The sequence below is a fragment of the Hypanus sabinus genome, chromosome 13, assembly GCF_030144855.1.
Source record: "Hypanus sabinus isolate sHypSab1 chromosome 13, sHypSab1.hap1, whole genome shotgun sequence".
Taxonomy (NCBI): domain Eukaryota; kingdom Metazoa; phylum Chordata; class Chondrichthyes; order Myliobatiformes; family Dasyatidae; genus Hypanus; species Hypanus sabinus.
The window spans coordinates 73,938,096-73,961,170 of NC_082718.1; the positions used below are offsets into that span (position 1 = coordinate 73,938,096).

The 23,075-nt window shown below is 42.3% G+C and overlaps 1 protein-coding gene across 1 annotated transcript in view; it reads right to left on the minus strand.

Moving 5' to 3' along the window:
* The window catches only part of myo1ha (myosin IHa), a 127,201-nt gene that overhangs the window by 14,361 nt on the left and 89,765 nt on the right, over positions 1-23,075 (minus strand). Inside the window, exons 25-31 of the mRNA XM_059987882.1 lie at positions 21,373-21,456; positions 16,652-16,745; positions 16,504-16,559; positions 14,350-14,485; positions 13,640-13,710; positions 2,105-2,202; positions 371-470 (exon numbers count right to left, since the gene is read on the minus strand). Of these exons, the coding sequence (XP_059843865.1) occupies positions 371-470; positions 2,105-2,202; positions 13,640-13,710; positions 14,350-14,485; positions 16,504-16,559; positions 16,652-16,745; positions 21,373-21,456 (639 nt within the window). The remainder of the gene's footprint in view (positions 1-370; positions 471-2,104; positions 2,203-13,639; positions 13,711-14,349; positions 14,486-16,503; positions 16,560-16,651; positions 16,746-21,372; positions 21,457-23,075) is intronic.

Here is a 23,075-nt window from a genome sequence, read left to right on the forward strand (position 1 = left end):
TGCTATTTACTGTATCTCAGTCTATCAGCCCCCACGCCTCCAATTAAGCAGTGGGTTGTCCTCAACTCCATCTTCATTGCTTGATCTGCAAGACTGCACTAACCACTTAGGGCCCACAAACCTAGTACATCTCTAATATCTGACCTGTTCTGTACCTTTGTGTATCTGCAACAGAAGATCAATGATCAATAAATGGCATGTCATTGTCAATACTGTCTCTGTAAAGGGCCAGTTGAAGATGAATGAGGCTGGTATCCGCTCTCTGTAATTTTCTCATCACTTGAAATTTCTCTGCATAGAGATTGGAAAGTTGCCCTATCAGCGAAAGTCACCCAAGTTTTCCACTCTACTGACACTGACATAGTCTTACCACCATCAGGTGACCATTCTTTCCTTTGAAGACCTGTGACTCATGGCCTGATGTGAAATCGACAATCCCCTCCTTTCCTGGTTCAATAGTAAATTTTAGGCTGAAATGGGAAAATGCAAAAACAGAATGAGTTATTAAAACACCGTTACAATTTCTGATATATGCAATCTTGAGTCCTTTGGAAGAATGTTGGATGTGTACAATATTCCCTCTCCAAAGCTTCCACATCCTTCCTAAATCGAGGCAACCAGAAATAAACATAGTACTCTACTTGAGTCTAACCAGAGACTTATAGAGCTGTAGTATTATCTCACACTCTCAAACTCCCCTGACTAACAAAGGCCAACACAATATGGCTTCTTAACCACCCTATCAATTTGCACAGCAACTTTGAGAGCCCTATGGGCTTGGGCCCAAGATTCCTCTGTTCCTCCACATTGCTAAAAGTCCCACTGTTAATTCTGTGCTCTGCCTTCAAATTCAACCTTCAAAAGTGAATAATTTCACCCTCTTCTAGACTGAACTCCATTTGCTACTTCTCAGCTCAGCTCTGCATCCTGTCAATGTCCCGCTGTAACCCACAACAAACTTTTACGATACCCACAACACCACCAACATACATGTCAGCTGCAAATTTACTAACCCACCCTTCTAGTTTATCATCAAAGTAATATATAAGAATCACTAAGAGCCGGGGTCCCAGATCAGATCCCCATGGGATACCACTGGTCACGGACATCCATCCTCCATCTGCTACCGTCCGCTGCCTTCAAAGGGCAAGCCAGCTCCAAATCTACGCAGACAGGTTCCCTGGATCACATACCTCCTGACTTTCTGAATGAGCTTACCATTTGCTAAACACTTTACTAAAATCCATAAACACCTCATCCACTGTGTTACCTTCAACAACTTGTTTTGTCACTTCCTCTAAAAAGTCAATCAGGCTTGTAAGGTGTGACCTGCCCCTCACAAAGCCAAGCTAACTATTTCTAATCAAACCATGCTTCTGCAAATGCTCGTAAATCTTGTCCCCAAGAATCCTCTCCAATAGATTGTGTACCAGTGATATAAAACTCATTTGTCTGTAATTCCCAGGATTATCACTAGTACCTTGCTTGAACAAAGGAATAACATTTGCTGCCTTTCAATTTTCTGGTACTAATCACATAGTACTAACCAACCCCGGCTGCTGAATGGCCAGACTTGCGTCTACCCCTCCCAGTTCATGCCATGTGAACAACAACAGCAAATCATGTAGTCAGTGAGAGGACAAAGGTTATTACTAAAGGCACAGCTATCTCTTCTCTCACTTCCTGTAGTAAACTGGGGTATATCCTGTCAGGCCCGGGGGACCTATCTATATCAATGTGTTTTAAAAGTTCCAACACATCCTCTTTGTAAACATGTTCCAATCACATCAATATATTCCAGCACATTATCCTATTCCAGCTGACCTCACATTCATCAAGGTCCCTCTCACTGGTGAATACTGAAGCAAGGTATCCATTAAGGACTTTCCCTACTTACTCCCACTCCAAGTATGTTTTATCTTCTCTTATTCCTGATCAGTCCTTCCTTCACTCCAGTCATCTTCCTGTTCTTCATGTACTTGACCTCATCCTTAAATTTTACACTCAAGGAAGAGTGTTACATCATCACATCCTGTCACATTGAACTCCTAGAGCCCTGTTACTGTGCTGCAATGTAATGGTGACTGAAATTCTCTTTGCTCACCTGCCCTGCACGATCTTGAAGCTGTTTTGCTTGCTGGCCATGGTACAGAGCTTGGTCACAGTCTCAAAGACATAGTCACACTGCAGAATTACATCACCCTGTGTACATTGGAGACTGAGTTAGTGTAGTACCAGGCAGAAGTAGAAACCATGCTCTAGGATTATCTGACAATGGTCTTTAATGTCCACCAGAAAACACGGTTACCTACGCTCTTGTCTTATCTCTCCTTAACTTTACTCCTATACTTTCTAATCGGCTCCACACTTTCAGAGCTATTAAACTTTTGGTGTTTGACACATTCGTCCTTCATTGTTATTGATAGATTTTGTGCTCTGAGGGTTCTAGATTGGCATTTCCACACATTGTCCTTGTGGGAACACGTGAGAGTTGAGGCCCTTGAATCTTATGAAGTGTCCCCTATTGCCCCTGTTCTAAAGCTCTCCCCCCTTCTCCAAAGGGTGTTGGCTATGTTGGAAAACAGTTTCTCACCATCATCCAACCCAATTCATAATTATCCCCATCAATAGGTGAAACAGATTTCTGAATTCTTTCCAAGTCTGGAACATGACTCTAATTCAAAAGACAAACTCTGCAGATGCTCATAAGGTTGAAATTAAATTAAATATGCCAGAAATCCTCAGCAAGTCAAGTATCTTCAATGACGAAGGAAACAGTCCAGTCCATTTGGCTATAGCTCTTTTCAGTCCAGTGGAACCAAGTTTGCCAAAGCTTATTTGATTAGAGAGCTTAAGGTAAAGGAGACAGTAAAGGAGAAACTAAAGACAGATCTATTGTATTACAATTTAGTAAAGACATCTACAGAGGCATGAGAGAAGAGTTGGCCAACGCTGATTGGAAGGGACACCTGCAAGGATGAATTAAGAACAGTAATGGCTGGAGTTTCTGGGACTAAATTGGAAGACATCCCAAATAAGAAGTAGTATTCTAAAGGGAGAATAGCTGACAAAATAAGTCAAAGACAACATAAAAGAAAAAGAAAGGGTATGCAATAATGGTAACATTTAGTGAGAAACTAAAAGATTGGGAAGCTTTTAAATGGCAACAGAAGAGAAAAGATGAAATATAAAGGCAAGCTAGCCAATAATATGAAAGAGTACACCAAAAGCTTCTTTTCAGATATCCACTCAGTAGCCATTTTATTAGACAGCTTGTATACCTTAAAAAGTGCCCACTGAGTGTATATCATGGTCTTCTGTTGTATAGCCCATCTAATTCAAGGTTCAATGTGTTGTGCATTCAGAGATTCTCTTCTTCACACCACTGTTATAGTGTGTGGTTATTTGAGTTGCTGTTGCCTTCCTGTCAGCTTTAACCAGTCTGGCCATTCTCCTCTGACCTCTCTCATTAACAAGGCATTTTCACCCACAGAACTGGCATTCATGTTACGTTTTTTGTTTTTTCTGTAACACAAACCATCCCGTCTAGTACCAACAATCATTCCATAGTCACTTAAATCACATTTCTGGCCACCGAGTGCATTGTGACGAGATCGGAAGGATTACGTAACAAAATTGGGGGCTCGTTCGGGATACGAACATAAATTGGTGGGGGCTCAATTGACTAGTTGATTTGATTGTGGACATTCTGTTTAGATTTGTGTGAGTGGACTATCAGCATAAATGGAGTTTGAGGTTAACAGGTTTGTGGCAGAATCAACCGCGGAGGTGTTGGATGATGCTAAAAGGGATGTACTGTTGGGAATTGCTCATAAGTTAAAAGTTAAGGTGACCACTCACATGAAGAAGGCTCAAATACCACTGTTAATAGCACAGCATTATGTAGCCAAGGGGAAGTTGGAAGAGGAGGTGTTGGAAATGTTTTCTGAAGGTAAAGTACTAACTGAGGCTGAGGTTCAGCTTCAGGTAGAAAAACTGAAGTATCAGTATGAGTCGCAATTAAAACAGCTTGAAGACTTTAAGAAGTGTGTTTCCGATGATGTAAGCACATACCAAGATGAAAAGGATGCCACTACTTTGTGGGAATCTGTTAGGTTAACAGATGAGGTTGTTTTAACCCACAAGGTTGAGTTTACTCCAGATGGGAGTTTCCTAGAGAGAAGCTGGTAGGGTCAGGGGAACCTGGAATTTGAAACTGGGACTTGTATTGAAAACCTAGAAGAGGCAGCTGTCCCGACTGCCTGTGTTCAGGTTGTTGAAGCACCTGTGAATTTTCAGGGTGTTGAACCTTGTGTTGAAATTCAGTTAAGGTCTGAGGTGTCTGACTCGGTTGAAAAGGAATGCAGTCTTTTTGTGTCAGATGGACTTGGTTCAGCGAATAAATGGTTAACCTTGGTACCGGTGGAAATTGAGGATTCTCAGTCACTTGTGTTAGACAGTGTTTTAACAGTTGGTGATGAGTTGAAAGCTGGCGAGGTAAATGTTATTGAAAAGATTGAGGAAGGTGCTGTTTCTGGATTTTTAAATAAAGAACTTGTAAAGTTTGTACTGGTTTCACGACCTTTGACCCTGCTTGAAGGACAATGGCCTGTAGAAGTATGTGTTAGCTTGTTAAATTCTGTTTTAGCACCTGGAAGTAAACAACTTCAAGGTTAAGGAGCTGTTTTTCACTGTTGCAATGTGGAGGAAAAGGATTGCTTCGGTTTTGAGAAGCCACCTGTCTGTGTTACTATGGAGATGAGTCAAGCTAAAAGTCGTAGGAACAGAATAGGTGGATTGTTTGGAAATTTTCACAATGTAAGCATGGTCTTCATAAGCTTAGTGTTGATATTGGTAAACATTAGGGATAGTTTGGCACCAGTCCAGGGTGAAGTTTATTCAGCAGTACAGCTAACAAGTAAGCTTGTGGCTGATGAGGCAAACAGAGATACTGATGTTTACACCAGATGTGCAATGACCCGAGGCATGTCTCAAAAGGCTGCTGACACAGTTAGCAAAGACAGGGGTTTAACTTATGAGAATTTGTCAGACACTTTTCTACCTTCTATGTTACATCAGGATTTGGGCAGTAAGGAGGATGAGAAAGGTTTGTCCTTGTCCAGGGATGAATTTATAGAGGAACAAAGTCGAGACTCTGAAATTGCTGCGTTAAAGGAGACAGCTGTCACAGAAGAGGAGGTTCAGGGAGAGTCAGTAGAATATTATCTTAAGGATGGTGTGTCAATGAGGAAGTGGAGACCACCTACTGTGCCTGCAAGTGAGGATTGGGCCATTGAACATCAAGTTGTGGTCTGGAAAGTTTGCAGGACTTGTCATTCTTGTCAAGTTGCAGGAAACCCTAATCAGGTGATCCCAGCAGCACCACTTGGACCAATACCTGCTTTTGGTGAACCTTTTTCTATGGTCATAGTGGATTGTGTTGGCCCATTGCCAAGGACTGCAGCTGGTTATGAGTATTTATTAACCATCATGTGTGCTGTGACTAGGTTCCCTGAGGCAGTGCCTGTCAGAAATATCGGGGCCAAGACCGTGGTAAGAGCCTTTATAAAATTTTTCACATTGTTAGGTCTACCTGAAGAAATCCAATCTGATACCAGGGTAGTAACTTTACTTCGAAAACATTCGAGGGGGTAGTTAAAGAGTTGAGAGCTAAGCACATTGTGTCACCTTTGACCCTGTATGAGCGTGCTTAGTTATGTTTTGGAATTCAGAGATAGACTTAACAAGGCTTGTGACCTTGCAAAGCAGAATTTACAACACTCTCAGATAAAGATGAAGCTGCTCTCCCTCCTTACCAACCCTCTTCAAGCGAGATTTAGCGGACTATATGAAATAATAAGAAAAGTGATTCTTTGAATGATGTTATCAGAACTCTTGACCGACAGCGAAAGGCTACACATGTAAATATGATCAAGTATTATCATGACCCCGAACCTGCAATGGAGGTTCAATGGAGGTTCAATATGACAATGGAGGAAATTGTGGTGTCTGGTACTGGGATACCAGATCACTTTAATGAACTCCATGTAGTTTCCACAAGACTCAGAAATTCTGATGTTCTGAAAAATCTTGATGGAAAGACTCAACATTTGCAGTCAAGGCAGCAAAAACAACTGAAGAGCTTAATTAACAAGTATAAAGATTTATTCCCTGACATTCCAAGACCCTGCACAGCTGCGGTGCATGATTTAATTGTAGATGAAGTCAATCCCATTAAGCAGCACCCTTACAGAATGAACCAAGACAAAAATAAAATCGTTGAACAAGAAATTGAATGCATGCTAACAGCCGGCATAATTAGGCCATCCACTTCAGACTAGGCATCACTGTGCGTGATTGTCCCTAAGTCGGATGGGAGTATGAGATTCTGTACTAATTACAGGAAAGTTAATGCAGTAACTAAGACAGATGCTTATCCCATCCCAAGAGTGGATGACTGTATTGACAGAGTGGGGAAGGCTGAATACCTTACAAAGATTGACCTGTTGAAATGTTACTGGTGTGTTCCTTTGACAGAAAGGGCTAAAAAAAATCTGCATTTGTGACACCATCTGGATTGTATGAATACAATGTTTTAACCTTTGGGATGAAAATGCTCCAGGGACGTTCCAAAGGATGATGAATTCAGAGATTCAAGGTTTAGAAAGTATAGGGCTTATATTAATAATTTGGTTGTATGGAATGACACCTGGGAAGAGCATATCTCAGCAGCAGAGAAACTGTTTGAAAGGCTGTCCAAGGCAAATCTCACTGTAAACCTTGCTAAAAGTGAACTTGGCCACACCACTGTCATGTATCTTGGCTATGTAGTAGGCCAGGGCCAACTGGCTCCTGTGCAGGCCAAGGTTCAGGCTATTGCTGAGGTTCCCGCTCCAACGGGCAAGAAAGTGTTACAGAGGTTTTTGGGAATGGTTGGGTATTACCGTAAGTTTTGTAAGAAATTCGCAGACATCGCTCTCCCCCTAACAAAATTCCTAGGGAAGAGTGAAAGATTTGTGTGGACCGACCTTTGCCAAGAGGCATTTGATCGCCTGAAAACCATTCTGTGTTATCACCCTGTGCTCAAAGCACCTGATTTCAGTAAACCATTTTCAATCGCGGTAGACGCTCATGATGAAGCTGCTAGGGCAGTATTGTTGCAAAAGGATGATGATGAAATTGGACATCCAGTAGCTTATTTCTCAAAGAAATTTAATATGCATCAGGAAAATTACACCACTGTTGAAAAAGAGTTGCTAGCACTCATTTTAGCATGGCAACATTTCGATGTCTACGTACGTCCTGCGCAGAAACCACTTGTGGTTTACACGGACCATAATCCATTAGTATTTCTGAGTAAAATGAAGGATAAGAACAGAAGGTTACTTAACTGGTGTCTGATCTTGCAAGAGTATGTCATGGAAATAAAACATGTGAAAGGTAGTGACAATATTATAGCAAACTGTTTGTCTAGATGTTAACTTTAAGTTTGTAATGCTTTGCTATGTTACCTGATTAATTACACATGTATTTCTTTGAGCTGTTTAATCGATAGTTAAAACAAAAATTTTTCTGTTTCATCAAAATTTTTCTTAAAAGGAGAGAGGTGTAACAAGATTTGAAGGATTATTCTAAAGTGGACTGTTCCTTTAACAAGAGAGAGAGGGAGTGAACAGCTTGTGTGCTATTTCAGCAGCAGGGAAAGAGAGAGAAAGTCTGTGAGTTGCCTTGGAAACTGGAAGGTGGAGCTATATGATGGACAGCTGATGTTCCGCACTCGTGAGATATATGCATGGTCAGTTGACTTTTTAATCAGACACACCAGAGACACATAAGAGACACACAACGCCAGAGGCAAGGAGGACACTGATGAGCTTTGCGTGCCCATGACAAGAGTGGGGTTTTGCTCACAGTGTGGACAAAGGGATGACCGGTGGGGAGCTATCGGTGTGTTTAACCCTGGTCTGGGTTGATAACGCCACCACAGAAGACGGCATCCTCTTTTTGTGGTCACAGTTGGTGACTGTGAGTTTCGGGAGCAGGAGGACGACGTGGAGGATTGGCATTGGCATTAGGAAAACAAACCAACTCTCTATCTCTCTCTCTCTCTCTCCCCAACTTTACTCAAATCAAATTCCAGAACTGAACTGATTACTTACCATACCACCATGAGACTGTATCACCTAATCACCTGAGCTGGGGAAGCTTGGGAACCTTATTTACTCACCTATATATATGCATATACTTTGCTAACCTGTTTACCTTATCCTGTTTTATATTACTTTATTCACATAGTTACTAACAAAATAGAGTTTATAACGGAAGACTCAGACTCCAGGTGTGTCCATTTCTGCTGGGTTTTTTTAACCCGTTGCGGGGTACGTAACAGTATAAAGAGTAAAAGAGAAACAAGAGTAGATATTGGTCCGCTGGACATTGATGCTGGAGAAGTTGTAATAGGGAACAAAGAATTGGTGGATAAACTGAATAAGTATTTCACATCAGTCTTCACTGTGGAAGACACCAGCAGAATGCCAGAAGTTTGAGAGTGTCAGGGGGCAGAAGTGAGATACTAAGGAGCAAGTGTTTGGGAAGCTGAAAGGTCTGAAAGCAGATAGGTCACTTGGAAAGAGGTAGCTAAAGAGAATGTGGAGTAACGATCTTTCAAAAATCACCTGTTTCTGGAATGGTTCTAAAGGATGGGGAAAATTCCTCTCTGCAATCTCCTCTATCCTTGTATCATTCCACCAAGATCATTCCAAATCTTACTCCCAGGACTCAACAATAAGTATTCCATTTTGAGTACTGTTGGTGGGGACAACCCACCTGGGGAAAGCACAACGGTCGTGCCTCTGGCACTGAGTCTGGCCCTGTAGCCCATAAGGGGAGAGAACTGAAGAGGATGGCAGCAGTAATAATGGACTATAGTTAGCAAGACAGATAGGCCATTCTGTGGATGCAAAAAAGAAACACAGATGGCAGTTTGTTTCCCAGATGCCAGGGTCAACAATGTTCCTGAATACATCCACAATATCTGAAAAGGGAGAGTGAGCAGCCAGAGGTTGTGGTACATATTGGTACCAACGGCATAGGTAGAAAAAGGGAGCAGGTCCTGAAAACAGAACACAGGGAGTTAGGAACGAAGCTGAGAAGCAGGACCTCAAGGATTGCTGCCTGAGCCACATGACAGTGAACAGAGGAATAGAATGACATAGAAAGTGTGGCTGAAGAATTGAAATTGAAAATTTCTGGATAATTAGGATTTCTTCTGGGGCAGCTGGAACCTGTACAAAAGGGATGGTCTGCACTTGAACCTGAGGGGGACCAATGTTCTTGTGGGCAGGTTTACTAGAGCTGTTGGGGGTGGTTTAAACTAAGATGGCAGGAGGATGGGAACCAGTATGATAGAGCTGAGAATGAGCAAACAGGTTTACAAGTAGATAATGTAATATGAATATAAGAAAGGCACAGGAGAGTTATGTCCCACAGAGAAGTTGTTCTCAAATGGCAGGGCTAGGCAACCGTGGCTGACAAGGGAAGTTAAGGACTGCATAAAAGCCAAAGAAAGGGCATATAAGGTAGCAAAAATGAGTGAGAGGTTGCATGGTTGAGCAGCTTTTAAAATTCAACAAAAGGCAATAAGAAGGGAAAAGATGAAATATGAAGGCAGACTAGCCAATAATATAAACAGGATACTAAATGTGCTTTCAGTTATATAAAGAGTAACAGGGAGCTCAGAGTTGATATTGGACCACTGGAAAATGATGCTGATGAGGCAGTAATGGGGACCAAAGAAATGGCAGATGAACCTAATAGGTACTTTGCATCATTCTTCACTTGGAAGGCACTAGCAGTGTGCCAAAGGTCCCTGAGTGTCAGGGAGCAGGAGTGAGTTCCATTGCTTTTATGAAAGAAAAAGTGCTTGGCTAACTCAAAGGTCTTAAGGTGGATAAGTCACCTGTACTAGGTGTACTACATCCCAGAGTCCTGAGAGAGGTTGCTGAAGAGGTTGCACTGGTTATGATCTTTTAAGAATCACTTGGTTCTGGCATGTTTCCAGAGGACTGGAAAATTTCAGTACTCCACTCTTCAAGAAGGGGGAAGGCAAAAGAAAGGAAACTATACGCCAGTTAGCTTAACCTCAGTGGTTGGGAAAGTTTTGGAGGCCATTATTAAGGATGAGGTTTTGGGACACTTTGAGACTGATGATAAAATAAGTCAAAGTCAGCATGGTTTCTGTCAAGAGAAATCTTCCCTGAAATTTTTTTAAGAGTTCCTTGAGGAAGTAACAAGCAGGGTGGACAAAGGAGGACAATGGATGTCATTCACTTGGATTTTCAGAAGGCTTTTGATAAGGTGCCACATATGAGGCTGCTTAACAATACAAAATCCCATGATTAGGCTTTAGGGTACTTGGAAGCACATGACAAAATTGGCCAAAGTTCTATTTGGCTAGCCTTGATGTCAGTGGTTGGGAAAATGTTGAAGTCTATTATTACATATGAGGTTTTGAGGTATTTGGAGGCACATGACAAAATAGGCTAACGTCAGCATGGTTTCTGTCAGGGAAAATCTTGCTTGCCATATTTGTTGGATTTCTTTGAGGACATAAAAACAAGGTAGTGTTACGTATACGCAACCCTGTAAAAGTATCAGCAGCAAATAAACACACCTGGAATCTGGTTTTGATGTTAAAACCACTATTTATTTTAGTAACTACTTAATATAGTAACTTAAACCAGGTAAATCAGAAGTTAGCAGTGTTATGCATATATATATGTGTAAATATAATTTCCAAACTCATTCAAGCTCAGGTGGCAAGGTTTAAAATCTTACGATGGTAATGTAACAAAGTTCAATTCAATGCACAGAGTTGTTATTGTTGGTATTTGTAATCCAAAGGTGAAATCCACGATAGGAGAAAAACACGTAAACAGGTGCTGTTGGTCTTCTGCTGTCAGCTCCGAATCCACACATGAAGTATCACCAACAGTAGCTTATCACAAAGGGGACCATTTTCAAGGGAAAACTACCAACCCAGACAAGGGTAGACACACCGGTGGATTCCACAAGGTTACCCCAATCACACAACGTGATAGCCACTTATCCAGTTCCATGACACACGAAGTAACTCCAACAGTGATTTGCCACAGGGGTGCCTTCTTCAGTGAACTACCACACCCAGACAAAGGTTAACATATACTTGGTATTCACAAAGGTTTTTCCTCACCAGAGAACCCACTCTTGTGGATTAACTATGTGACAACCACACTTTTGTATTTGAATGGAATCAAACTCACCTTTACGGGCTACTTGGAGAGACTCCAAATACTGATCTCTTTGTCGCTAGGTTTCTTCTGTTTCAAACCTTTCTCTTCCTTCTCCCCTGCAACTGATTCCAGCTGCAACAACTGTGAGGGTCACTTATCTATACTCTGGATTGATCTCAACTCACCCTTTTGGGCTACTGAAAGTTTAAAACAACGACCTCACTCACTGGTGTCTTTCCATGATCGAAACCATCTTGACTCTGACCATGTGTCTGTGAGAGAATCATCTAACCTTGCTTAATATAAACATGCTGCAAATTTGTGTAATCACCCACTGTCCATCAAATAACTCCACCTCTCTTTCACCATGGCAATCCACAATTCTGTAGTCAGTAGAAATCCAACAGAGCAAAGGTCAGTCTCAATTATCTCGGCATTTTAAAACGACAGTCCACAGGGGAAAAAAAGAACCCTAGGGGTGTATAACACCTCCCCCCAAAATGCAAAATTTTGACCAAGTAGCAAAATTTTTAACTGTTTATTACAGAGTGTAAAGCAATACATATGTGATTATTATGTAGCACATTGCAAAAGTGCATACAAATACTAGTTTCTATTTCACTCTTAAACTTAGCATCCAGACAGTCAATCTACCAAGATATTGTTTTTACCTTTCACATGTTTTATTACAAAAAATCAATTTCCTGCAAACCCAAATCAGACATCTCAGGCTTTAACTGAGCTTCAACACCATGTTCAGCATCCTGCAGGTTTACAAATGCTTCAACAACCTGAACACAGGCAATTGGGATTGCATCCTCTTCCAGGTTTTCACCTTAGTATGTTTCAACTTTTTAGCAATACTCAACAACTGAAACCTTCTGGTGTTCTCTAATCTGTGACCTCCTCATTGTCAATTCTTAATCTTTCCATCTGATTCTGGTGCTCAAACCAGCTAGCTTTATTTTCAGGAAAAAAACTCTAACTCCTCCACTTTAAACACATCCTCAGCTACCTAATACTTGGCTGTTGTCCCGGATGAGCTCCCAATTTATGTTACATACACGCTACCCTGTAAAAGTATCAGCAGCAATTGAACACACCTGGAATCTGGTTTTGATGTTAAAACCACTATTTATTTTAGTAACTACTTAATATAGTAACTTAAACCAGGTAAGTCAAAAGTTAGCAGTGTTATTCATATATATGTGTGTAAATATAATCCCCAAACTCATTCAAGCTCAGGTGACAAGGTTTAAAGTATTACGATAGTAATGTAACCAAGTTCAGTTCAATGCATGAGGTTGTTATTGTTGGTATAACCATATAACAATCACAGCACGGAAACAGGCCATCTCGGCCCTCCTAGTCTGTGCCGAACTCTTAATCTCACCTAGTCCCACCTACCCGCACTCAGCCCGTAACCCTCCACTCCTTTCCTGTCCATATACCTATCCAATTTTACCTTAAATGACACAACTGAACTGGCCTCTATTACTTCTTCAGGAAGCTCATTCCACACAGCTATCACTCTCTGAGTAAAGAAATACCCCCTCATGTTTCCCTTAAACTTCTGCCCCCTAACTCTCAAATCATGTCCTCTCGTTTGAATCTCCCCTACTCTCAATGGAAACAGCCTATTCACGTCAACTCTATCTATCCCTCTCAAAATTTTAAATACCTCGATCAAATCCCCCCTCAACCTTCTACGCTCCAATGAATAGAGACCTAACTTGTTCAACCTTTCTCTGTAACTTGTGCTGAAACCCAGGTAACATCCTAGTAAATCATCTCTGCACTCTCTCTAATTTATTGATATCTTTCCTATAATTCGGTGACCAGAACTGCACACAATATTCCAAATTTGGCCTTACCAATGTCTTGTACAATTTTAACATTACATTCCAACTTCTGTACTCAATGCTTTGATTTATAAAGGCCAGCGTTCCAAAAGCCTCTTCATTGCCCTACCATTTACCCTGTATGTTCTGTTTGGATTATTCCTGCCAAAATGTAGAACCTCACACTTCTCAGCATTAAACTCCATCTGCCAACATTCAGCCCATTCTTCTAACCGGCATAAATCTCCCTGCAAGCTTTGAAAACCCACCTCATTATCCACAACACCTCCTACCTTAGTATCATCGGCATACTTACTAATCCAATTTACCACCCCATCATCCAGATCATTTATGTATGAGAGAGATATTTGTAATCCAAAGGTGTATATAATAGTAGACAAAGAGAGTGAGTGGAGTTGTTTACTTGGATTTCAGAAATATTTCACATCACAAGATGTCACACATGAAGCTGCTAAATACATGTCTTTCTGAACTATGAACAGGAATAAAGAGAGAACAAATACTTACTTTTTGCTTGTTGTTTTCACAGGGCACGTGGATAACAAAAATTCCATCACTCAAGTTGCTGACAGACACACCTAAACAAGACATAAAAACACAAATTGTGAGCAACATGAGAGAACAGTGGTCTCTAACTACAGTATTCTGTTTGCACAAGCACAAAGCCGTGCCTTCAAATGGGCTCACATTTATAATGGATGAAATGAAAAGTGAAATGCAAACACCCCAGAGATAGTCTCCTCTGTAAAGAACTGTTAGCATTCTTTTAAAAAAATTAATATTTGCTATATAGACCATTAATATACTGTCAATCTTTTAGTCTCGGGACTCTGAGCACTGTTCCAAGGGCAATATTTACTGGGAAGTGAAGAGAAGCTGCTTGTTTCAACTATTCCAGTCTCCAAGGTGAAGGTATTCCCAAGTGTGGTCGTGCATTGAGAGCCAGGACTGAGACCCAGTGACAAGGAAGGGATATAGTTTCAGCCAGAATGATATGTAACCTGGAAGATAGTCTACAGGGACAGGTAATGCCTGCTAGCTTTGTTTTCTCGGTGCCAGAAGTCATAGGCTTCAGAAGGGCTGCTGCAACACATTGCAACAGTTGGTGTCAGCCTGTCTCTGAGATTGCACATGTTGTAAATAGATCAGTAGTTGAACAGAGGAAGAGGTCATCCTCCTTCAGAGGTTTAGTGATGGAATTGACAGGAATCCATTACCTTTCAGAGTTGCATATTCAATCTTCTGCTTGATCTTGTCCTCTTCGACTATGTAAGCTTTTGTCTGCATTAGGAGCAGTTGGCGTGGTCTGGGTTTGAAGCCATTTCGGTTATATTTAATGACAGGAACTCCATACTGAGAGCAAAAGAGGATAGGTGTTATCATACAATTACAATCACAAGCAGGCCGCTCCTACAGCATGCCACCTGTAATCCATGGGGTAACTCACCCTACCCTGCACTTCCTTTGCCTGTTTGGACTAGGCTTAATCTGGAAGAGTGCATGCCCAGTGAAACACTCCATCACAGCGAGGGTGCCCAACCAGGAGGAGTGGAGGAGCTGCTCACCTCTAGAATAGCCGCATGGACTTGGTGGGTCAAGGAGCCTGTTTCTGTGTTGTGTCTGTGACTGGTTGTTGAATGAGGTGCTCTTGGTGTGAGCACTGGCTCTGTAAGACCTAGTGGAAATCTCTGTCTTATTAAACCAATAATACTTGGTTAAAGTGTGAAAATTAAAAGGTACAGTAAGTAAATCATTAGTTGTTTCAGATCGTTTCAATGTTCAGGTTCAGAAACAGTTATTACTCTTTAAGCATCAGGCTCCTGAACCAGTGTGGATAACTTTACTCACCTCAACACAGAACTGATTCCACAACCTATAGAATCACTTTAAATATGGACTAAGTATGGACTTCTATTTGTGACATTTACTGGGAGCGTTGTATATGAAGGGCCCAAAGCATTGTTAAGGATCCCTACCACCCATCCCACAATCTCTTTGACCCACTACCATTAGGAAGGAGATATAGGAGCATCAGGACCAGGACTGTTGGATTGGGTAACAGCTTTTTTCTCTCAGGCTGTGAGACTAATGAAGATACCCCGCCACCACTGAGGCCTCGTCACTAGGACAGAGAGCTGTTTACTGTTTACCTGTGCTGCACACTACATACTATTTGAATTATACTTTATTAACTTAATCATGGTAATATTTTGTTTTATGTGCTGTGTATTGAGGGTACACTGCCGACAGGAGGAATGTTGTGTTGTTTGGTTGTATATATGTACATTCCGATGACAATAAACTTGAAGGTGTACTTTCAAGGGCTCTGCAGCACATGTTGTCCACAAGACCATAACACATAGGAGCAGAATTAGGTCACTTCGCCCATCGAGTCTGTTCCTCCATTCATTCATGGCTGATACTTTTTCCCCCTCCTCAGCTCCACTCCCCAGCCTTCTCTCTGTAATCTTTGATGCCATGTCCAATCAAGAACCTATCAATCTCTGCCTTAAATACACCCAATGACCTGGCCTCCACAGCTGCCTAAGGTAATAAGTTCTACAAATTCACTACCTTCTGGCTAAAGAAATTTCTCCACATCTATTTTAAATGGATACCCCATTATCCTGAGGCTGTGCCCTCTTGTCCTAGACTCCCCATCATGGGAAACATCCTTTCCACAACTACTCTGTCCAGGCTGTTCAACATTTGAAAGGTTTCAATGAGATCCCCCCGCCCTTCATCCTTCTAAATTTCAGCGAGTACAGACTCAGCCATCAAATGCTCCTCATATGATAACCCTTTCATTCCAAAATCATCCTTATGAACCTCCTCTGAACCCTCTCCAACGTCAGGCAGCACATCTTTTCTAAGATGAGGAGCCCAAAACTGTTCACAATACTCAAGGTGAGGCCTCACCAGTGCCTCATAAAGCCTCAGCATCACATCCCTGCTCTTGTATTCTAGACTTCTTGAAATAAATGCTAACATTGCATTTACCTTCCTCACCGCCGACTCAACCTGCAAACTAACCTTTAGGTTGTTCTACACACAGGCTCCCAAGACCCTTTGCATGTGTCAGTATTATTTATTTATTTAGTATTTGCACATTGGTTGTTTGTCAGTCTTTGTGTGCAGTTTTTCATTGATTCTTTTGTATTTCCTTGTTCTACTGTGAATGCCTGCAAGAAAATGAATCTCAGGATAGTATTTGGTGAGATATCTGCATGTACTTTAATAATAATTTTACTTTGAACTTTAAAGTTTGCCAGTGTTTGCTTTTCTGATTGGTTGACAACGTACAATGGAATTTCTGTTATCATGGGATACCACCAGAATGCCTCAGTGTTCCAAGATGTGTGAAACCTCACCTTGAGCCTCTCATGACGAATCAGCTGGAGAGCCTTTGGATTGATATCCTGTTCACCTGCAGAAAGAGAGCACATCAAGCTGAGAAGGGGATGTGTGGTAGGGAAGGACTTTCGGATTTAGTTGCTGTGGGGGTCAGTGTGTACTTACGAAGCCTGCTGTCACTGAAGGGTTTGGTCACACTCTGTAAATAGCCATCCTTCTTCCCTTTAAACAATGTACTGGCCACAACTTTCTGTTGCAACTGTAAGCAAAGAGTTCATTGTGATTCCTCCTTGGAATTAAACAGAAGTTCAAAGACCAAATGTGCCAACCAGGAATGTTGTGATAGTCTGGAAATTTGCACCAGTGCGCATTCCGAGATGAGATCATGAAGAATGTCTCCTCCTTACAGACCTGTTGTCTCTGTTTCCCTAAATTATTTGTCTGTGATGAAGGTTGTTAGAGACAAGCTGGTACCACCAAGGGTCGGAAAAGTACTGGGGTGATAATTATGCTATGTTCTGTGGAATCTTAAAGAGTACAAAAAGGGGGCACTTACTTTGTGCAGTGAGGACAACTTTTTAACCCATCTATCTATAGATTGAATGAGATACAGCATGGAATTGGCCTCTTCCAGACCTTCAAGTCGCGCCACTCAGCAATCCCCCAATTGAATCCTAGCCTAACTATGGGACAATTTACAATGATCAATTAACCTACTAACTAGTACGCCTTTGGAGTGTGAGAGGAAACCAGTGCACCTGGAGGAAACCCATGTGGTGACGAAGAGAATGAACAAACTTCTCACAGGCAGTGGTGGGAATTGAACCCCAGGCACTGGTACTGTAAAGTGTTGTGTTAACCACTACGCTACTACGCTTTGTCTTAGGCAAGGTCATGACTGAAACTAGTGCTAAGAGTTGGAGAAAATAGGGACAAGCACATCATGAGGGTTAGAGTATATTGAGTCAAAGGCAGAGAGAAAGAGTAAAGGCTACATGAAAGGCTGTCTGATCTGCTGTTCCCTTTCTGGCAGTGTAGAGAGGGCAGTGGATGATAAGTATTATTTTGATTTCTGTACTAAATGACATGATCATGGTGGGTCTCATCAGCATGAACGATGAGTCAGCTTACAGAGAGGAGATGCAGTGGCTAACGGACTGGTGCAGAGCCAACAATCTGTCTCTGAATGTGAACAAAACAAAAGAGATGGTTGTTGACTTCAGGAGGGCATGGAACCACCACTCCCTGCTGAACATCGAAGGTTCCTCGGTAAAGATCGTTAAGAGCATCAAATTTCTTGGTGTTCACTTGGCGGAGAATCTCACCTGGTCCCTCAACACCAGCTCCATAGCAAAGAAAGCCCAGCAGCATCTCTATTTTCTGCGAAGGCTGAGGAAAGTCCATCTCCCACCAACACCGCCCCCCCCCCCCCCCATCCTCATCATATTCTACAGGGGTTGTATTGAGAGCGTCCTGAGCAACTGCATCACTGCCTGGTTCAGAAATTGCACCATCTTGGATCGCAAGACCCCGCAGAGGATAGTGAGTTCAGCTGAGAAGATCATCAGGGTCTCTCTTCCCGCCATCACAGACATTTACACGCTGCATCTGCAAAGCAAACAGCATTATGAAGGACCCCACGCACCCCTCATACAATCTCTTCTCCCTCTTGTCATCTGGGAAAAGACACCGAAGCATTCAGGCTCTCACGACCAGACTATGTAACAGTTTCTTCCCCCAAGCCATCAGACTCCTCAAAACCCAGAGCCTGGACTTGACACCAACTTACTGCCCTCTACTGTGCCTATTGTCTTGTTTATTATTTATTGTAATGCCTGCACTGTTTTGTGCACTTTATGCAGTCCCGGGTAGGTCTGTAGTCCAGTGTAGTAGTTGTGTGATTTTTTTTCTCTCTGTGTTGTTTTTTACATAGTTTAGTCTAGCTTTTGTAATGTGTTATGTAACAACATGGTCCTGAAAAACATTGTCTCATTTTTACTATGTACTGTACCAACAGTTACGGTCGAAATGACAATAAAAGTGACTTGACTTGACTTGACTAGACTTACTACCACTGTGGACATGTGCTTCTCTTTCTGTATTGCACCTGTGCTAGTTCTAATCAATGTTCTCCTGTGGCCTTCAACACCCTTTATTTGTGTTTATACTGAGTGGAATCAGAAAGGAACACAGAACAGATTTTAAAATAATTTTCACTACAACAGCTGACACGTTAATTACATAATTACTTTATTTTCTGTTGTCTTCCACTCTCCTTCCTAATGGAGACAAATTGTACACCACTGAGTTGCTGAGATACAGCAGACTAGCGACCAGCTGCCAGTAAATGGGAGTTAATACTGATGGGTATGTAATAAACTCAAGTGATTCTGCAGCTGCTGGAAATGCAGAGTAACACACACAAAATGCTGCAGGAACTCAGCACGTCAGGCAGCATCTATAGAGAGGAATAAACAGTTGATGTTTCGGCATGAGGCCCATCATCAGTTTTGATCCCATCGAGTCTGCGCACCATTTCCTCATGGCTAATTTATTATCTTTCTCAGCCCCATTCTCCTGCCTACTCCCCATAACCTTTGATGCCCTGACTAACAAAGAACCTATCAACCTGTGCTTTAAGTATACCTAAAAAATACAAAATGCTGGCAGAACTCAGCAGGCAGCATCTATGACAGCATCTATGGGAGGAGGTAATAACGACGTTTCGGGCCAAAACCCTTCATCAGGAGTGAAGTAACATGGGATGGTCGAGGGGGGATAAGAAGTGGAGGGAGGGATAAAGTAGAGAGCTGGGAAGTGATAGGCTGGAGGGAAATAGGCTAGGGGGAAGGTGGAGAATTATGGGAAATAAAAGAGAAAGAAAGGTAGGGCTGGGGGGAGAGATTATAGTGAGGGGAGAAAAAGAGAGAGAAAGAGAACCAGACTAAAATAATAGATAGGGATGGGGGTAAGGGTGGGGGGCAGGGGTATCAACGGAGGTCTGTGAATTGGATGTTCATGCCGGCAAGAAGGAGGCTACCCAGGCGGGAGATAAGGTATTGCTTCATCGACCTGCGTGCGGCCTCATCTTGACGGTAGAGGAGGCCATGGACAGACATGTCGGAGTGGGAGTGGTCTGTGGAATTGAAGTGTGTGGCCACAGGGAGATCCCGCCACTGCTGGAGGACTGAGCGCTGGTGTTCGGTGAAATGGTGTCCAAGTCTGCAGCGGGTCTTCTCAATGTATAAATGGCCACATCAGGAGCACCGGATACAGTGTATCACCCCAGCTGACTCACAGGTGAAGTGGTGCCTCACCTGTAAGGACTGTCCACCACTGGGATGGTGGTGAGGGAAGAAGTGTGGGGGCAGGTGTAGCACTTCTTCCGCTTGCAGGGATGAGTGCCCGGAGGGAGGTCAGTGGGGAGGGATGGGGGGGATGAATGAACAAGGGAGTCATGTAGGGAGCGATCCCTGCAGAAAGCCGAGAGTGGGGGGGGGGTGGGGGAAGGAGAAGATGTGGTTAGTGGTGGGATCACGTAGGAGGTGGCAAAAGTTACGGAGGATTATACGTTGGATCTGTAGGCTGGTAGGGTGATCCCTGCAAACAGAAGAAGTGCTACACCTTCCCCCACACTTCTTCCTTCACCACCATCCCAGGCCCCAGACAGTCCTCCTCCCATAGATGCTGTCTGGCCTGCTGAGTTCTGCCAGCATTTTGTGTTTTTAATTTATTTCCAGCATCTGCAGATTCACTCGTGTTGCCTTTAAATATACGTAATGGCTTGAATTCCACAGCTGTCTGTGACAATGAATTCCATGTTATATGACTCTATAGCTCTATCCCCTTTAAATCTTTTCCCTCTCACCTTTAAGCTATACCCTCTAAGCTTTAGACCACCCCATCCTGGGAAAAGCTGTGAATATCTATGTAACCTCCTTACGTATGCCTCTACTTCCTTAGAAGTTTGTGAAGATGTTGGCATGGCATCTAAAGCAATGACAAACCTCTATAGTTGTGTAGTGGAGAGTATATTAACTGGCTGCATCACAGCTTTGTATGGAAACACCAATGCCATCGAGTGGAAAATCCTATAAAGAGTATTGGATACAGCCCAGCCTGTCATGGGTAAAGCCCTCCCCACCACTGAGCACATCTACACTGAATGTTATCACAGGAAAGCAGCATCCATCATCAGAGCCCCACCACCCAGGTCATGCTCTCTTCCTGCTGCTGCCATCAGGAAGAAGGTACAGGTGCCTTAGGACTCACAGCACCAGGTTTGGGAACAGTTATTACCCTTCAACCATCAGGCTAACTTCATTTGACCCATCACTGAAATTTTCCCGCACCCTATGGGCTCACTTTCAAAGACCCTTCATCTCATGTTCTTGATATTTATTGTTTATTATTATTATTATTATTATTATTATTATTTTATTCGGTCTTTGCACATTGGTTATCAGCCCACCCTATTGGGTGTGGTCTCTCATTGATTCTAATGTTGTTCTTGGATTTACTAAGTATGTCCACAAGAAAACAAATCACATGTACTTTGATAACAAATTTACTTTGAACTTAAAATTATGCATAATTTTATACACCACCATAAAGTCACCCCTTCTTTGCTCTAGCGTAAGCAGCTCCAGCCTATCCTCATAACACAAGCCATCCAGTCCAGTCAGCATCATGAATCACTTCTGCACCCTCTCGCACTCAATCACATCTTTCCAGTGGTGTGGTGACTAGAATAGGTTGGAGGATTGAAATGAGTTGGTCAGCTCTTTCAGATAGATGGATATCTCTATCAAGAAGCCCAAATCATCCTCCATCTTGCTGTGATTCCCCTTTCTGTTACTTGGAATCACTTTAAAAAGTGCAATTACCTGCAGCTTACGTTGGGGCGAGATCCCCCTGCAGTATTTTCGAACTAGTGTTCGCAGATGCAACTTCCTCAGTAGCTCTGAGGTCTGTGGGAACAAAGTGTTCAGAAAACATTATCGTCCACCCTATTCAATTAGAGTGTATAATTATTATTTGCCTTTTAATTTTACTTGGTGAATTTTCAGTATAGCTGATTGAATATTTTTTCTAGAAGTTCCTCTGCAGCCTGTGTCATGCCACTGAATCTGGCTATTTAATAGTTCACCTCTTATCAATGAATTGTGCTTTCTAAACCAGAAGACATAAGAGTGAAATTAGGCCATTCAGCCCATCAACTCTGTTCCACCATTCCATCATGGCTGATCTTGGGTACCACACAACCCCATACACCTGCCTTCTTGCCATATCCTGTGATACGTGTCCTTCTAGTGAATTAGCTTTCAGTGTAAGAAAACCACAACATCCTTTTTTATTTATTCTCTCTCTCTCTCTCTATATGTGTGGGTGTATATATATATATATATATATAGAGAGAGAGAGAGAGAGAGAGAGAGAGAGAGAGAGAGAGAGAGAGATGTGCAAAATCAGATCTAACAATCCTTTTGTTCAGGGTAATGGTCTGCCTTTCTCATTAGTCCGCAGGGCTAAACCTTCTCCAGACATTCTTCAGACAGCCTCTGATTGGAGAGGGGTTCAAATCTCACTTTTCTCTTCAATTTTATCCCCTTGATGACAGAAATGGGAATTATGGAACTAACTAATCCTCTAGAGATCTCCTGCATTGAAAGATTAATTGCTTGGATTTCAAAAAAAACATTGTGGTGACAAAACAGTTTGCATATTTTGTCAATTTTCTATAAAGATCTTAGTCAGTTAATTGACTACTGTACATCACTGTCTCTCAGAATCAGATTTATTATCACAATCTATATGTCTTTGCAGGGTGTTGGGATGGAGATATGTCCCTAACAAAGCAGGTGTAAGATGTTCCTTTCCTCCACTAGCCTGCAGGTCACCTTTGGGCTAGGTGTGGCACCTGCTTAGCTCCCCAATCCCCCTACCTGGGTCACATGAAGCCATGGGATCAGTTGGTGGATGGTCGTATGAGCATCTGGTGCATATCACGTCCTGGTTATGCAACCACTGACACCAGGCAGACAATCTCTGAAGCGTATTGATAATGACTGGGGTCACCCATCCTGTAAAGACCTTGCTCAGAAGAAGGCTATGGGAAACCATCTCAGCAGAAAAATCTACTGAGAGCAATCGTGGTCATGGACAAGATCATGATCGCCCATGTCATATGAAATGGCACATAATGAACAAATGATATGTCTCTGTACCATACTGTACGCTAGAGGTACATATATCAAAAAGGTGTTTAATGGCATGTGAGAGAGACGATAGATTGGATGTCTACAGGGAGATCAGGAGGATGAAATGGGACCAGTGGGGCCAATGGGATTTCTCTGCTGGGAACCAGCCTAGACTTCATGGTTAAATTTCCTCCTGTGTGGTGAGTGAGCAGAAAAATTAGCTGTGAAAATATTAAATACAAGGAGTGGAATGGAATTAGTTTATTATTGTATGAACCAAGATACAGTCAAAAGCTTTTCTTGCATACTGTTCATGTGGATCAATTCATAAATCATGGAACAGTTCAGAACCAAACAGTGCTTTGGGCCACAATGTTAGGCCAACCTTT